Genomic DNA, 16,943 nt, shown 5'->3' with positions numbered 1-16,943 from the left:
TTCCCAGTGTTTTGCTAGCCTTCACCTGTACTAAGCGGGAATTCTGCTTGTGCATCCAAACTCCTTAAACCCCAAAGTTGTTCCATATGAGTCCACTATACCTTCCTATATGCGGTATTTACCTGCCGTTCCAAGTAAATTTGTATGTGCCAAACTCCAAACCTTCAAATGAAATTCTGTTCTGTATGCTCGAGCAGCTCATGTTTCAACTAGGGCTGCCTATATCTTCCATGCTAGGTGGGTTATTCTCACGAGGAGTGGACTCCGCTCCTCATTCACGAGAAAGGGCCGGTAACCGGGATGCCCAGTCCCATGATCCAAAAAGATCAAAGCAAATCAAAATAATTAAACAAAACTCCCCCAGGGCTGTTGTATGTTGGAGGCACTCGTTGTTTCGAGCAAGCCATGGATTGATGCTTGTTGGTGGTTGGGGGAGTATAACCTTTACCATTCTGTTTGGGAACTGCCTATAATGCATGTAGTATGGAAGATACAACCATCTCATAGTTGTTGCGTTGACAGCGAAAGTATGCCGCTCAAAATGTTATTCAATCTCTATTTTAAAATCGAGCTCTGGCACCTCTACAAATCCATGCTTCCCTCTGCGAAGGGCCTATCTATTTACTTTTATGTTGAGTCATCATCCCTTCTTATTAAAAGCACTCGCTGGAGAGCACACTGTCATTTGCATTCATTATTATTGGTTTATATTGGGTATGACTTGATTGGATCTCTTTTACCATGAATTACAATGTTTAGTCAGTCCTTGATCTTTAAAGGTGCTCTGCATTTATGTTTTGCGGTCTCAGAAAGGGCTAGCGAGATACCATTTTGTTATATCATGTTATGATTATTTTGAGAATGTGTTGTCATCCGAGTTTTATTATTATGGCTCGCTAGCTGATTGTGTTATTGATATGAGTAATTGTGAGACCTTTGTGTCATTGTGAGTATGGTTAGTTCATAATATTTGCTGAAACTTGAATGCTGCATTTTCATGTTAATACAACAAGAGCAAACAGAGTTTGTAAAAGTTTTTCTTTATCACTTTCAGTTTATCAACTGAATTGCTTGAGGACAAGCAAAGGTTTAAGCTTGGGGGAGTTGATACGTCTCCAACGTATCTACTTTTCCAAACACTTTTGCTCTTGTTTTGGACTCTAACTTGCATGATTTGAATGAAACTAACCCGGGCTGACGCTGTTTTCAGAAGAACTGCCATGATGTTGTTTTATGTGTAGAAAAGAAAAGTTCTCGGAATGTCCTGGAAATCCAGGGAGGCACTTTTTGGAATTAATAAGAATTTTTGGCGAAAGAATTAATGCCAGGGGGCCCACGGCCTGTCCACGAGACAGGGGAGCGCCGCCCCCTAGGGCGCGGCCCCCTATCTCGTGGGCGCCCTGGACCTCCTCCGACCTCAACTCCAACTCCATATATTCTGTCCTGGGGAGAAAAAAATCAGAGAGAAAGTTTCATCGCGTTTTACGACACGGAGCCACCGCCAAGCCCTAGTCTCTCTCGGGAGGGCTGATCTGGAGTCCGTTCGGGGCTCCGGAGAGGGGGATTCGTCGCCGTCGTCATCATCAACCATCCTCTATCACCAATTTCATGATGCTCACCGCCGTGCGTGAGTAATTTCATCGTAGGCTTGCTGGACGGTGATGGGTTGGATGAGATTTACCATGTAATCAAGTTAGCATTGTTAGGGTTTGATCTCTAGTATCCACTATGTTCTGAGATTGATGTTGCTATGACTTTGCTATGCTTAATGCTTGTCACTAGGGCCCGAGTGCCATGATTTCAGATCTGAACCTATTATGTTTTCATGAATATATGTGTGTTCTTGATCCTATCTTGCAAGTCTATAGTCACCTATTATGTGTTATGATCCAACAACCCCGAAGTGACAATAATTGGGATACTTCTCGGTGATGACCGTAGTTTGAGGAGTTCATGTATTCACTATGTGTTAATGCTTTGGTCCGTTTTTCTATTAAAAGGAGGCCTTAATATCCCTTAGTTTCCATTGGGACCCCACTTCAACGGGAGGGTAGGACAAAAGATGTCATACAAGTTCTTTTCCATAAGCACGTATGACTATTTACGGAATACATGCCTACATTACATTGATGAATTGGAGCTAGTTCTATATCACCCTATGTTATAACTATTGCATGAGGAATCGCATCCGGCATAATTATCCATCACTGATCCATTGCCTGCGAGCTTTTCATATATTATTCTTCACTTATTTACTTTTCCGTTGCTACTGTTACAACTACTACAAAAATCCAAAAACATTTATCTTTACTTTTGCTACCGTTACCTTTATTATCATACCACTTTTGCTACTAAACACTTTGCTGCAGATACTAAGTTATCCAGGTGTGGTTGAATTGACAACTCAGCTGCTAATACTTGAGAATATTCTTTGGCTCCCCTTGTGTCGAATCAATAAATTTGGGTTGAATACTCTACCCTCGAAAGATGTTGCGATCCCCTATACTTGTGGGTTATCAGCCTTCGGTTAATAGGTTAGTCCCAAAAGTAATATAAAAGTGTATAATAAAGCCCGTAATCATTCAAAATAGATAATAAAATAGCATGAATGCTTCATAAATTATAGATACGTTGGAGACGTATCAACCGTATATGATGCTAATTTTGAAAGGTTCTAGATGTTGCATGTGAAACTTGCTGCTGGTGCAGTCGTGTAATGGGGTAGCTGAGTGCTGAAGCTATATCATGTTTTACTCCAATGTATTTCAATTATGAAATCCTGCTTCCTTAATATGGAAAAGGAATATATTATGTGCTTAATATGAATGTCAATAATGTTAGTAAATGGATTATTAATAATAGGGCAATTAGCCCTCTAATTGGCCAATTAGCTTGCTAATTGGGTTTTCCTATTGCAAACGGCTATTGAGAAAACACCGTGGGAGATGACCTGAGGCAACGCACACAGTTTCTAAGAATAAACCGTGTTGGATCAATGAACAATCACACATGACATTCTCTTCAAAACAGTTTGCGTTACACCACCTTGTGCAAACGTTTTCCATGGAGTGACTGTGTGGGATGTATATACGAATGGAAACATTTAGCGGTGACTGACTATGTGGGATGTACTTATGACTGGAAATGATTTTGCCTATATAATTGTATTTTTTTAGCACTGATGTACGTATTTCTGTATTTGAGTGCTCGTCGGTCGCACACGACCTCATTTTGCCGAGCGTGTGTGCCAGGAGGGCATATCCCCAACGGTTTCTGGGTCGTGTGGGAAGGACCCCCCTATCACCCACACTCACTTGGCGACGGTTCGAAATGCCATCGCGGAAAGGGGTTAAAAACTGTTTGCTTAGCACGTCGCTGTACCAGTGCAGGGTCATTTAGCTATAAACAAATCATTAAATGCATGAAAAATAACAAATGAAGGCGGAAAGAGTTGAAAGTAGATGACGTGGCTTTGAATGGTGCATACTGAATGCACAAAAAGTCTGGAGTTGTAATAAGTTTACAAAAAGAAGTGCCTTTGTAACAGATGAGTTTTCGAGATTGTCCATTTTGTACACGAAGTGCATCCAGTTTTTGCGGTAACCCTCTCTACTTTTTTGCACATGCTATGTGGGTGAATTGATGATACCATGCCAACTTTCAACCTTTTCAGAGTTTATTTGTAGTGCACTTTAATTTCAGGGTCATTTAGCTCAAAACAAATCATTAAATGCACGAAAAATAGCAAATGAAGGCAAATAGGGTTTAAAGTCGAAGATGTGGCTTTGAATGGTGCATACTGAATGCACAAAAAGACTGGAGTTGTAATATCTTTAAAAAAATGAAGTGCCTTTGTAACAGATGAGTTTTCGTCCGAACCTCTGATACCTCGAAAGAGATTGTCCAGTTTGTACATGAAGTGCATCCAGGTTTTTCTGTAACCCTCTCAACTTTTTTGCACATGCTATGTCGGTGAAATGATGATACCGTGCCAACTTTCAACCTTTTGAGAGTTCATTTGTAGTGCTCTTCAATTTCAGGATCATTTAGCTCAAAACAAATCATTAAATGCATGAAAAACAGCAAATGAAGGCAGAAAGGGTTGAAAGTTGATGATGTGGCTTTGAATGGTGCATACTGAACGCACAAAAACTCTGGAGTTGTAATAAGTTTAAAAAAATGAAGTACCTTTGTAACAGATGAGTTTTCGTCCGAAACCCTGATACTTCAAAAGAGAATGTGCAGTTTGTACACGAAGAGCATCCAGTTTTTAGCGTAACCCTCTCTACTTTTTTGCACATGCTACGTGGGTGAAATGATGATACCATGCCAACTTTCAACCTTTTCAGAATTCATTTGTAGTGCTCTTCAATTTCAGGGTCATTTAGCTCAAAACAAATCATTAAATGCATGAAAAATAGCAAATGAAGGCAGAAAGGGTTGAAAGTTGATGACGTGGCTTTGAATGGTGCATACTGAATGCACAAAAAGTCTGGAGTTGTAATAAGTTTACAAAAAGAAGTGCCTTTGTAACAGATGAGTTTTCGAGATTGTCCATTTTGTACACGAAGTGCATCCAGTTTTTGCGGTAACCCTCTCTACTTTTTTGCACATGCTATGTGGGTGAATTGATGATACCATGCCAACTTTCAACCTTTTCAGAGTTTATTTGTAGTGCACTTTAATTTCAGGGTCATTTAGCTCAAAACAAATCATTAAATGCACGAAAAATAGCAAATGAAGGCAAATAGGGTTTAAAGTCGAAGATGTGGCTTTGAATGGTGCATACTGAATGCACAAAAAGACTGGAGTTGTAATATCTTTAAAAAAATGAAGTGCCTTTGTAACAGATGAGTTTTCGTCCGAACCTCTGATACCTCGAAAGAGATTGTCCAGTTTGTACATGAAGTGCATCCAGGTTTTTCTGTAACCCTCTCAACTTTTTTGCACATGCTATGTCGGTGAAATGATGATACCGTGCCAACTTTCAACCTTTTGAGAGTTCATTTGTAGTGCTCTTCAATTTCAGGATCATTTAGCTCAAAACAAATCATTAAATGCATGAAAAACAGCAAATGAAGGCAGAAAGGGTTGAAAGTTGATGATGTGGCTTTGAATGGTGCATACTGAACGCACAAAAACTCTGGAGTTGTAATAAGTTTAAAAAAATGAAGTACCTTTGTAACAGATGAGTTTTCGTCCGAAACCCTGATACTTCAAAAGAGAATGTGCAGTTTGTACACGAAGAGCATCCAGTTTTTAGCGTAACCCTCTCTACTTTTTTGCACATGCTACGTGGGTGAAATGATGATACCATGCCAACTTTCAACCTTTTCAGAATTCATTTGTAGTGCTCTTCAATTTCAGGGTCATTTAGCTCAAAACAAATCATTAAATGCATGAAAAATAGCAAATGAAGGCAGAAAGGGTTGAAAGTTGATGACGTGGCTTTGAATGGTGCATACTGAATGCACAAAAAGTCTGGAGTTGTAATAAGTTTAAAAAATGAAGTGCCTTTGTAACAGATGAGTTTTCGTCCGAAACCCTCATACATCGAAAGAGATTGTCCAGTTTGTACACGAAGTGCATCCAGTTTTTGCCGTAACCCTCTATACATTTTTGCACATGATATGTGGGTGAAATGATGATACCATGCCAACTTTCAACCTTTCCAGAGTTCATTTGTAGTGCTCTTCAATTTCAGGGTCATTTAACTCAAGACAAATCATTAAATGCATGAAAAATAGCAAATGATGGCGGGAAGGGTTGAAAGTTTATGATGTGGCTTTGAATGGTGCATACTGAGCGCACAAAAAGTTTGGAGTTGTAAAAATTTAAAAAAAATGAAGTGCCTTTGTAACAGATGAGTTTTCGTCTGAAACCCTGATACTTCGAAAGAACTTGTCCATTTTGTACACGAAGTGCATCCAGTTTTTGTCGTAAGCCTCTCTACTTTTTTGCACATGCTATGTGGGTGAAATGATGATACCGTGCCAACTTTCAACATTTTTAGAGTTCATTTGTAGTGCTCTTCAATTTCAGGGTCATTTACCTCAAAACAAATCATTAAATGCATGAAAAATAGCAAATGAAGGCAGAAAGGGTTGAAAGTTGATGACGTGGCTTTGATCAGTGCATACTGAACGCACAAAAAGTCTGGAGTTGTAATAAGTTTAAAAAATGAAGTGCCTTTGTAACAGATGAGTTTTCGTCCGAAACCCTGATACTTCGAAAAAGATTGTCCATTTTGTACACGAAGTGCATCCAGTTTTTGCCGTAACCCACTCTATTTTTTTGCACATGCTATGTGGGTGAAATAATGACACCATGCCAACTTTCAACCTTTTCAGAGTTCATTTGTAGTGCTCATCAATTTTAGGGTCATTTAGCTCAAAACATATCATTAAATGCATGAAAAATAGCAAATGAAGGCGGAAAGGTGTTGGGGAACGTAGTAATTTCAAAAAATATCCTATGCACACGCAAGATCATGGTGATGACATAGCAACAAGAGGGGAGAGTGTTATCCACGTACCCTCATAGACCGTAAGCGGAAGCGTTATGACAACGCGGTTGATGTAGTCGTACGTCTTCACGATCCGACCGATCCAAGTACCCAACGTACGGCACCTCCGAGTTCAGCACACGTTCAGCTCGATGACGATCCCCGGGCTCCGATCCAGCAAAGCTTCGGGGATGAGTTCCGTCAGCACGACGGCGTGGTGACGATAATGATGTTCTACCGGCGCAGGGCTTCGCCTAAACTCCGCGACGATATGACCGAGGTGGAATATGGTGGAGGGGGGCACCGCACACGGCTAAGGAACGATCCATAGATCAACTTGTGTGTCATGGGGTGCCCCCCTGCCCCCGTATATAAAGGAGGGAGGGGGGAGGCCGGCCGGCCCTTGTGGGCGCGCCAAGGAGGAGGAGTCCTCCTCCTAGTAAGAGTAGGACTCCCCCTTTCCTACTCCTACTAGGAGGGGAAAGGAAGGGGGAGAGGGGGGAAGGAAACAGGGGGGCGCCGCCCCCCCTCCTAGTCCAATTCGGACCAGAGGGAGAGGGGGCGCGCGGACCACCCTGGCCGCCCCTCTCTCTTTCCACTAAGGCCCATGTGGCCCATTATCTCTCCCGGGGGGTTCCGGTAACCCTCCGGCACTCCAGTTTTCTCCGAAAACGTCCAGAACACTTCCGGTGTCCGAATATAGTCGTCCAATATATCAATCTTTATGTCTCGACCATTTCGAGACTCCTCGTCATGTCCGTGATCACATCCGGGACTTCGAACAAACTTCGGTACATCAAAACTTATAAACTCATAATAAAACAGTCATCGTAACGTTAAGCGTGCGGACCCTACGGGTTCGAGAACTATGTAGACATGACCTAGAACTATTCTCGGTCAATAACCAATAGCGAAACCTGGATGCCCATATTGGTTCCTACATATTCTACGAAGATCTTTATCGGTCAAACCGCATAACAACATACATTGTTCCCTTTGTCATCGGTATGTTACTTGCCCGAGATTTGATCGTCGGTATCCAATACCTAGTTCAATCTCGTTACCGGCAAGTCTCTTTACTCGTTACGTAATGCATTATCTCGTAACAACTCATTGGTCACATTGCTTGCAAGGCTTATAGTGATGTGCATTACCGAGAGGGCCTAGAGATACCTCTCCGACAATCGGAGTGACAAATCCTAATCTCGAAATACGCCAACCCAACATGTACCTTTGGAGACACCTGTAGTACTCCTTTATAATTACCCAGTTACGTTGTGACGTTTGGTAGCACCCAAAGTGTTCCTCCGGCAAACGGGAGTTGCATAATCTCATAGTTACAGGAACATGTATAAGTCATGAAGAAAGCAATAGCAACATACTAAACGATCAAGTGCTAGGCTAACAGAATGGGTCATGTCAATCACATCATTCTCCTAATGATGTGATCCCATTAATCAAATGACAACACATGTCTATGGTTAGGAAACATAACCATCTTTGATTAATAAGCTAGTCAAGTAGAGGCATACTAGTGACTATATGTTTGTCTATGTATTCACACATGTATCATGTTTCCGGTTAATACAATTCTAGCATGAATAATAAACATTTATCATGATATGAGGAAATAAATAATAACTTTATTATTGCCTCTACGGCATGTTTCCTTCAGTCTCCCACTTGCACTAGAGTCAATAATCTAGATTACATAGTAATGATTCTAACACCCATGGAGTCTTGGTGCTGATCATGTTTTGCTCGTGACAGAGGCTTAGTTAATGGGTCTGCAACATTCAGATCCGTATGTATCTTGCAAATTTCTATGTCTCCCACTTGGACTTGGTCCCGGATGGAATTGAAGCGTCTCTTGATGTGCTTGGTCCTCTTGTGAAATCTGGATTCCTTTGCCAAAGCAATTGCACCAGTATTGTCACAGAAGATCTTCATTAGTCCTGATGCACTAGGTATGACACCTAGATCGGTAATGAACTCCTTCATCCAGACTCTTTCATTTACTGCTTCCGAAGCAGCTATGTACTCAGCTTCACATGTAGATCCCGCCACGACGCTTTGTTTAGAACTGCACCAACTTATAGCTCCACCGTTTAATAAAAACACGTATCCGGTTTGCGATTTAGAATCGTCCGGATCAGTGTCAAAGCTTGCATCGACGTAACCATTTACGACTAGCTCTTTGTCACCTCCATATACGAGAAACATATCCTTAGTCCTTTTCAGGTATTTCAGGATGTTCTTGACCGCTGTCCAGTGATCCACTCCTGGATTACTTTGGTACCTCCCTGCCAAACTTATTGCTAAGCATACGTCAGGTCTGGTACACAGCATTGCATACATGATAGAGCCTATGGCTGAAGCATAGGGAACATCTTTCGTTTTCTCTCTATCTTCTGTTGTGGTCGGGCATTGAGTTTGACTCAACTTCACACCTTGAAGCACGGGCAAGAACCCTTTCTTTGCCTAATCCATTTTGAACTTTTTCAAAATTTTATCAAGGTATGTGTTTTGTGAAAGTCCTATTAAGCGTCTTGATCTATCTCTATAGATCTTGATGCCCAATATGTAAGCAGCTTCACCTAGATCTTTCATTGAAAAACTTTTATTCAAGTATCCCTTTATGCTATACAGAAATTTTATATCATTTGCAATTAATAATATGTCATCTACATATAATATCAGAAATGCTACCGAGCTCCCACTCACTTTCTTGTAAATACAGGCTTCTCCAAAAGTCTGTATAAAACCATATGCTTTGATCACATTATCAAAGCGTTTATTCCAACTCCGAGATGCTTGCACCAGTCCATAAATGGATCACTGGAGCTTGCATACTTTGTTAGCACCTTTTGGATCAACAAAACCTTCTGGCTGCATCATATACAACTCTTCTTCCAGAAATCCATTCAAGAATGCAGTTTTGACATCCATTTGCCAGATTTCATAATCATGAAATGCAGCAATGGCTAACATGATTCAGACAGACTTAAGCATCGCTACGAGTGAGAAAGTCTCATCGTAGTCAACCCCTTGAACTTGTCGAAAACCTTTTGCGACAAGTCGAGCTTTATAGACAGTTACATTACCATCAGCGTCAGTCTTCTTCTTAAAGATCCATTTGTTCTCAATGGCCTGCCGATCATTGGGCAAGTCAACCAAAGTCCATACTTTGTTCTCATACATGGATCCCATCTCAGATTTCATGGCCTCTAGCCATTTTGAGGAATCTGGGCTCATCATCGCTTCCTCATAGTTCGTAGGTTCGTCATGGCCAAGTAACATGACTTCCAGAATGGGATTACCGTACTACTCTGGTGCGGATCTTACTCTGGTAGACCCTCGAAGTTCAGTAGAAACTTGATCTGAAGTTTCATGATCAATATCATTAGCTTCCTCACTAATTGGTGTAGGTGTCACAGGAACCGATTCATGTGATGAACTACTTTCCAATAAGGGAGCAGGTACAGTTACCTCATCAAGTTCTACTTTCCTCCCACTCACTTCTTTCGAGAGAAACTCCTTCTCTAGAAAGGATCCATTCTTAGCAACGAATGTCTTGCCTTCGGATCTGCGATAGAAGGTATACCCAACTGTTTCTTTTGGGTATCCTATGAAGACACATTTCTCCGATTTAGGTTCAAGCTTATCTGGTTGAAGTTTCTTCACATAAGCATCGCAGCCCCAAACTTTAAGAAACGACAACTTTGGTTTCTTGCCAAACCACATTTCATAAGGTGTCTTCTCAACGGATTTTGATGGTGCCCTATTTAACGTGAATGCGGCCATCTCTAAAGCATAACCCCAGAACGATAGCGGTAAATCACTAAGAGACATCATAGATCGCACCATATCTAGTAAAGTACGATTACGACGTTCGGACACACCATTTCGTTGTGGTGTTCCGGGTGGCGTGAGCTGCGAAACTATTCCGCATTGTTTCAAATGTAAACCAAACTCGTAACTCAAATATTCTCCTCCACAATCAGATAGTAGGAATTTTATTTTCTTGTTACGATGATTTTCCACTTCACTCTAAAATTCTTTGAACTTTTCAAATGTTTCAGACTTGTGTTTCATTAAGTAGATATACCCATATCTGCTTAAATCATCTGTGAAGGTGAGAAAATAACGATATCCGCCACGAGCTTCAACATTCATCGGACCGCATACATCTGTATGTATGATTTCCAACAAATCTGTTGCTCTCTCCATAGTACCGGAGAACGGTGTTTTAGTCATCTTGCCCATGAGGCACGGTTCACAAGTACCAAGTGATTCATAATCAAGTGATTCCAAAATTCCATCAGTATGGAGTTTCTTCATGCGCTTTACACCGATATGACCTAAACGGCAGTGCCACAAATAAGTTGCACTATCATTATTAACTCTGCATCTTTTGGCTTCGACATTATGAATATGTGTATCACTACTATCGATATTCAATAAAAATAGACCACTCTTCAAGGGTGCATGACCATGAAAGATATTACTCATATAAATAGAACAACCATTATTCTCTGATTTAAATGAATAACCGTCTCGCATCAAACAAGATCCAGATATAATGTTCATGCTCAACGCTGGCACCAAATAACAATTATTCAGGTCTAAAACTAATCCCGAAGGTAGATGTAGAGGTAGCGTGCCGACCGCGATCACATCGACTTTGGAACCGTTTCCCACACGCATCGTCACCTCATCCTTGGCTAGTGCTCGCTTATTTTGTAGTCCTTGTTTCGAGTTGCAAATGTTAGCAACAGAACCAGTATCAAATACCCAGGTGCTACTGCGAGCTCTAGTAAGGTACACGTCAATAGCATGTATATCACATTACCTTTGTTCATCTTGCCATCCTTCTTATCCACCAAATACTTGGGGCAGTTCCGCTTCCAGTGTCCAGTCTGCTTGCAGTAGAAGCACTCAGTTTCAGGCTTAGGTCCAGACTTGGGTTTCTTCTCTTGAGCAGCAACTTGCTTGCTGTTCTTCTTGAAGTTCCCCTTCTTCTTCCCTTTGCCCTTTTTCTTGAAACTAGTGGTCTTGTTAACCATCAACACTTGATGCTCCTTCTTGATTTCTACTTCCGCAGCTTTTAGCATTGCGAAGAGCTCGAGAATTGTCTTGTTCATCCCTTGCATATTATAGTTCATCACGAAGCTCTTGTAGCTTGGTGTCAGTGATCGGAGAATTCTGTCAATGACCATCAGGAAGATTATCTCCCAGTTGAATCAAGTGATTATTATACGCAGACATTTTGAGTATGTGTTCACTAACAGAACTATTCTCCTCCATCTTGCAGCTATAGAACTTATTGGAGACTTCATATCTCTCAATCCGGGCATTCGCTTGAAATATTAACTTCAACTCCTGGAACATCTCATATGCTCCATGACGTTCAAAACGTCGTTGAAGACCCGGTTCTAAGCCGTAAAGCATGGCACACTGAACTATCGAGTAGTCATCAGCTTTGCTCTGCCAGACGTTCTTAACATCGTCAGTTGCATCAGCAGCAGGCCTGGCACCCAGCGGTGCTTCCAGAATGTAATTCTTCTGTGCAGCAATGAGGATAATCCTCAGGTTACGGACCCAGTCCGTGTAATTACTACCACTATCTTTCAACTTTGCTTTCTCAAGGAACGCATTAAAATTCAACGGGACAACAACACGAGCCATCTATCTACAACAAACATAGATAAACAAAATACTATCAGGTACTAAGTTCATGATAAATTTAAGTTCAATTAATCATATTACTTAAGAACTCCCACTTAGACAGACATCTCTCTAGTCATCTAAGTGATCACGTGATCCAAATCAACTAAACCATAACCGATCATCACGTGAGATGGAGTAGTTTTCAATGGTGAACATCACTATGTTGATCATATCTACTATATGATTCACGCTCGACCTTTCGGTCTCCGTGTTCCGAGGCCATATCTGCATATGCTAGGCTCATCAAGTTTAACCTGAGTATTCTGCGTGTGCAAAACTGGCTTGCACCCGTTGTAGATGGACGTAGAGCTTATCACACCCGATCATCATGTGGTGTTTGGGCACGACGAACTTTGGCAACGGTGCATACTCAGGGAGAACACTTCTTGATAATTTTAGTGAGAGATCATCTTAAAATGCTACCGTCAATCAAAGCAAGATAAGATGCATAAAGGATTAACATCGCATGCAATCAATATAAGTGATATGATATGGCCATCATCATCTTGTGCTTGTGGTCTCCATCTCCGAAGCACCGTCGTGATCACCATCGTCACCGGCGTGACACCTTGATCTTCATCGTAGCATCGTTGTCGTTTACGCCATCTATTGTTTCTACGACTATCGCTACCGCTTAGTGATAAAGTAAAGCAATTACAGGGCGTTTGCATTTCATACAATAAAGCGACAACCATATGGCTCCTGCTAGTTGCCAATAACTTTGGTTACAGAACATGATCATCTCTTTACTGGAAACATGAAATTTGCCATCAGCCAGCTCTTTGCCATCTGCTGGCAGATGGCAAAGAACGTCTTTGCCATCTGCTTATAGAAAACAGATGACAAAAAACTGACAGACGGCAAAGAACATGGTTGCCATCAGCCAATTCTTTGCCATCTGCTAGTGGATGGCAAATAATCTTTGCCATCTGCCAGCAGATGTCAAAGAGGTTGGCAAATTCTGTGGCCGTCAAGCGTGTAACGGCGTACCTGCCCCACCTCTTTGCCGTCTGCCAGCAGACGGCAAAGATTCTTTGCCATCTGCTCGCGGCAAAGAGATGGGATTATTTTTTTCCAGATAAAAAAATACTGTGGGGTTATCCCCTCCCTCTCTCCCCACCCATCCAGGTTAAAAAAACGTTTGCATCTCATCCGCACACCACCACCTACCTCCTCCCTCTCCGCCTCCTGCCCCTTCCTCCCACCCCCATCCCCATCCCCGTTCGCCTTCCCCCACCACCCCGACCTCCTCGACCTCTACCTCCCCGCCGACCCCTTCTTCGCCCCGCCCCCCATCCCCTCCCCGCACGCCTTCCTCCTGCACGACCTCACCGACCGCGTCGCCGCGCTCGAGCTCGCGGCCCGCGCGGCCGCCCCGCAGCCGGCGCGCCGCAAGTACACCTACGCGGCCACGGAGCCCGGCGGCCGGAAGGTCAAGTGGACGGCGGAGGAGAAGCCGCGCGGCGGGGGCCGGGCGCTCAAGTGGGAGGCGGCGCCGCAGGATCCACAGCCAGTTCACGGAGGAACACGAAGCTTGCGCCACTTCACGAAGGAGGACGTCGAGGGTACTCCCCCCCCTCCAGCTTGTGTTCTCTGAGTAGTCCCGGTGTGTTGTTCCAGCTCTGGAACGGGAGATTGATCGTTCGGTAGTTCGTTCACGTCGGGATTCGCAACTGTAGATAGTTCGGTCGTTCATGGGGTTCGTCGATGCTTCTCTGGATCCGGTTGATTTGCCGGTTCGAAAGTGGTTCGTAGATTGGTTTGCCTGTGCGATTCCATACTGTTGGAGGTTGATTGGCCTATACGGTTGCACTACTGTAGGAGGTTGATGTGCCAGTACGATTCAAGTTTGTCCTAGAGAAAACTGATTGATTTGCCTGTATGATTCCGGTACCACAGTACTGCAGGTCGAATATATCCTAGTGCTTGATCTGATTAATCTGCTGTAAAACTCTGCTGCTATGCGGTTATTTCTCTTCCTGTTTTGTATTTACCATGCGGTCAATTATCCTGGACAGTGACCTTGTTGTGCAGCAAACACTACTTGTTTATTTATAGTGTATCTGATTCATATGCTGAATGAATGTTTTTCAGGTCACCTTTCCCCTTGCCGTTAAGATGGTTGGTTTTCTACCCGGGTAAGTCTTTAGCAATGGACTGCAATCTCTATTTTCTGTTTTCTTCGCTGCTTGCACATCACTTGGCTGAATGTGTTCATACAATCTTATAGTTCTGATGACTGGACTGACGTCGTTGCATACAAGTTGGCCAAAGCCGTCACCAATGGCCTGCCATATCTGCCCCTCCCTGCCCCTCAGCCCCAGCCGGACCCCCAGGCGGTCAAAGTTCCCGTGGTTGTTGATGGTGAGTTGATTGGATCAGACTAGACTGATGATATTTTGTCAATTGTCTTGGTGTTGCTTAATGTAGTGACGTTCCTGTTGCTGGTTCTGATTTGATCAGGGCTATATTGCTTGACTGTCTTTGCTGTATCACAATGAATTGTTGTTCCTGCCTTATTAACAGAGTCTGTCTGTACATGGGTGAGTTAAACTCTGGTTGTTGTTTTGTTGCTGCGTGTCCAGTTAGAAGTTAGTATAGAGTGGTACGGTGTTACGGTGGCGTCATGGTACCGATGCACTTGATGTCATAGCAGTTATATTGTACAGGATGTGCTGATATGGTACAGACATTGTGCGTGCGATTGACCGTCTATGTGTCTGCAACGTTGCCGCGTATAGATGCGTTGTTGACGTGCCTTGTATCTCCAGGATGTGTGGCAACGGCCTAGTGTATACCAATGCACTTGATTCAGGCGTACGGAGGTGTGCCTTTCTCATCTTGAGCGTAAGTAATCCTCCCGGGAATCAAGTCAATAAAAATCAATCAGCCAAGCCATATTGTGTTTTTTGCTTTTTGCAGGGAGCCGTATTGTGTGTTCCAATCGGAAAGCTATCAGCCGCCAGCACGTATTGTATTCTGTTTTGAGGTCGAGTTCGCATGCACACTGCATACTGTCGGGCCTGGAAATCTACTCAATAGGTATAACTCTGAATTTTCCCCTTGCTAGAGAAACTGGAGCTTTTATAGGTTCAGAAGATATCTTTTCAGTTCATTTTGCTGCAGTCTGGGGCCCTTTTTGTACCTGAACTGATTGACTAGCCCTATCTACAACCTTCAGACATGCAATTTCTCCATGAAGCTCTAAGTTTTCGTCTCTCACCACGATCCTTGAGTACTGTGGAGCAGCTTCTTCATCCAGCCTCTTGTTTTCGTCTTCAGCAGGGTCAGTGAAGTTTGTACTATGTTTTTAGGCAGTGTATGGTTGTTTTACTTTCTCCTGGTTGCACTTACTTTCATTTGGGCACTCAGTTTTTAGCAAAAGTACCACCAAAGATGCATATTAGCACACTAACAGACCGCATTTTGATCATATGTTCCTCTTGTTTTTTTCTTGATGCTATTTTATTCAGTAATAATTTTATCCAAATATAAGATGATAGGGACATAAACATATAGATGCTGATACAAGTTCGTATGCTTCAGACTACAAGGCGAATTGCTACATAAACAGCAGAGAGAGAGCATGGGGACGGCCTGCCCCACATCCCATGAGGTACCCACCGGCCTGCCCCAGCTCCCCGAAGTGAGGAGTTCCACTGGTTGATATGCATGTATAAATTTTAACAGGCTGGGGTCAACAGAAATTCCAAACTTAAGCTGCGGTCGGAGATCTATGATTCTTCTTCATCGAAAGAAGAAACACCTTTTCTGTCATCCATGTCTACATACATGCATGCCTGCAAAAGGAAACATAATCTCTGCATTGTGTTACATTCAGGAGCATGCATTTTATCCCAGTTTTGTACTTCTGAATTTTTTTAATTTTAAATCAAGGGATGTAATTGCAAATGTTGAACTCCCAAGTAGAAAATAGACATATTGAACTTAATTTTAACTGATGTTTCTCTTCATTATTTTGCCTTTCTTTTCCTTCAGGGAGCTGGTTTTTTATCCATGAAAGTTATGTCCTTTCCCTGTTAATTGTACACCATTTCTTTCTTAGGAACAACACACAGATCATCTACACGGGCAACAGACGCACAAGAGACAAATAGTTGGGAAGTTTCTCCTACCTAGCGAGGCGTCCATAGTTGCCAGAGACAAACCCAACTAGAAGGTCAACATCTCAGGTCCTTTGCGATTCTATATATCCAACTGCAGTAGCCATTGCCAACCTATTGTAGATCACTTATGCACGTACCAACTAGGTGTACCTTTTTCTTGTATGAACTACTGTACTTTGCAACTAATCAAGTCTTGGGACGACTCACCAAACATTACAAAAATCAAATAACTTACCAATCCATAGAGCGCGGCGTGCCGTCGCGCACTACCCGCTAGTGTCTTCTAGTCTTCTTCTAACTTTCTTCGGGTGCTTGTCTATATGTCTTCTAGTCTTCTTCTTTTAACTTTCTCTTTCCCATTTTGTAGATTTGCTTCAGATCACGGAAGCTTGGGTTGATGGAGTGCTTGTCTTTAGTTTTTGTTTTGACTTTGTGAAACTTGCTACCTATGATGAAACTGTGTAATATTGATGAAACTATGTATATGTATGGATGAAACTTGCTACTATTGGTAACATGTGTTGGATATGTGTTCGATATATATGTGTTCATGACTATTGGTAATATGTGGTGAATATGCT

At 42.4% G+C, this 16,943-nt stretch overlaps 1 protein-coding gene across 1 annotated transcript; it reads left to right on the top strand.

Moving 5' to 3' along the window:
• Positions 1 to 13,423: 13,423 nt before the first annotated feature.
• On the top strand, positions 13,424 to 16,723 carry LOC123146727 (uncharacterized). Its single transcript, XM_044566104.1, has 7 exons — positions 13,424 to 13,800; positions 14,330 to 14,373; positions 14,466 to 14,599; positions 15,158 to 15,277; positions 15,417 to 15,521; positions 15,782 to 15,851; positions 16,302 to 16,723. Exons 2-7 carry the CDS (start codon positions 14,354 to 14,356, stop codon positions 16,351 to 16,353), a joined length of 501 nt encoding a protein of 166 aa, XP_044422039.1. The 5' UTR covers positions 13,424 to 13,800; positions 14,330 to 14,353; the 3' UTR covers positions 16,354 to 16,723.
• The last annotated feature ends 220 nt before the right edge of the window (positions 16,724 to 16,943 follow it).

The sequence above is a fragment of the Triticum aestivum genome, chromosome 1B, assembly GCF_018294505.1.
Source record: "Triticum aestivum cultivar Chinese Spring chromosome 1B, IWGSC CS RefSeq v2.1, whole genome shotgun sequence".
In the NCBI taxonomy this organism is placed as follows: Eukaryota; Viridiplantae; Streptophyta; class Magnoliopsida; order Poales; family Poaceae; genus Triticum; species Triticum aestivum.
Note: the sequence above shows the minus strand (reverse complement) of the source record. Positions and strands in the feature narration are given on the sequence as shown.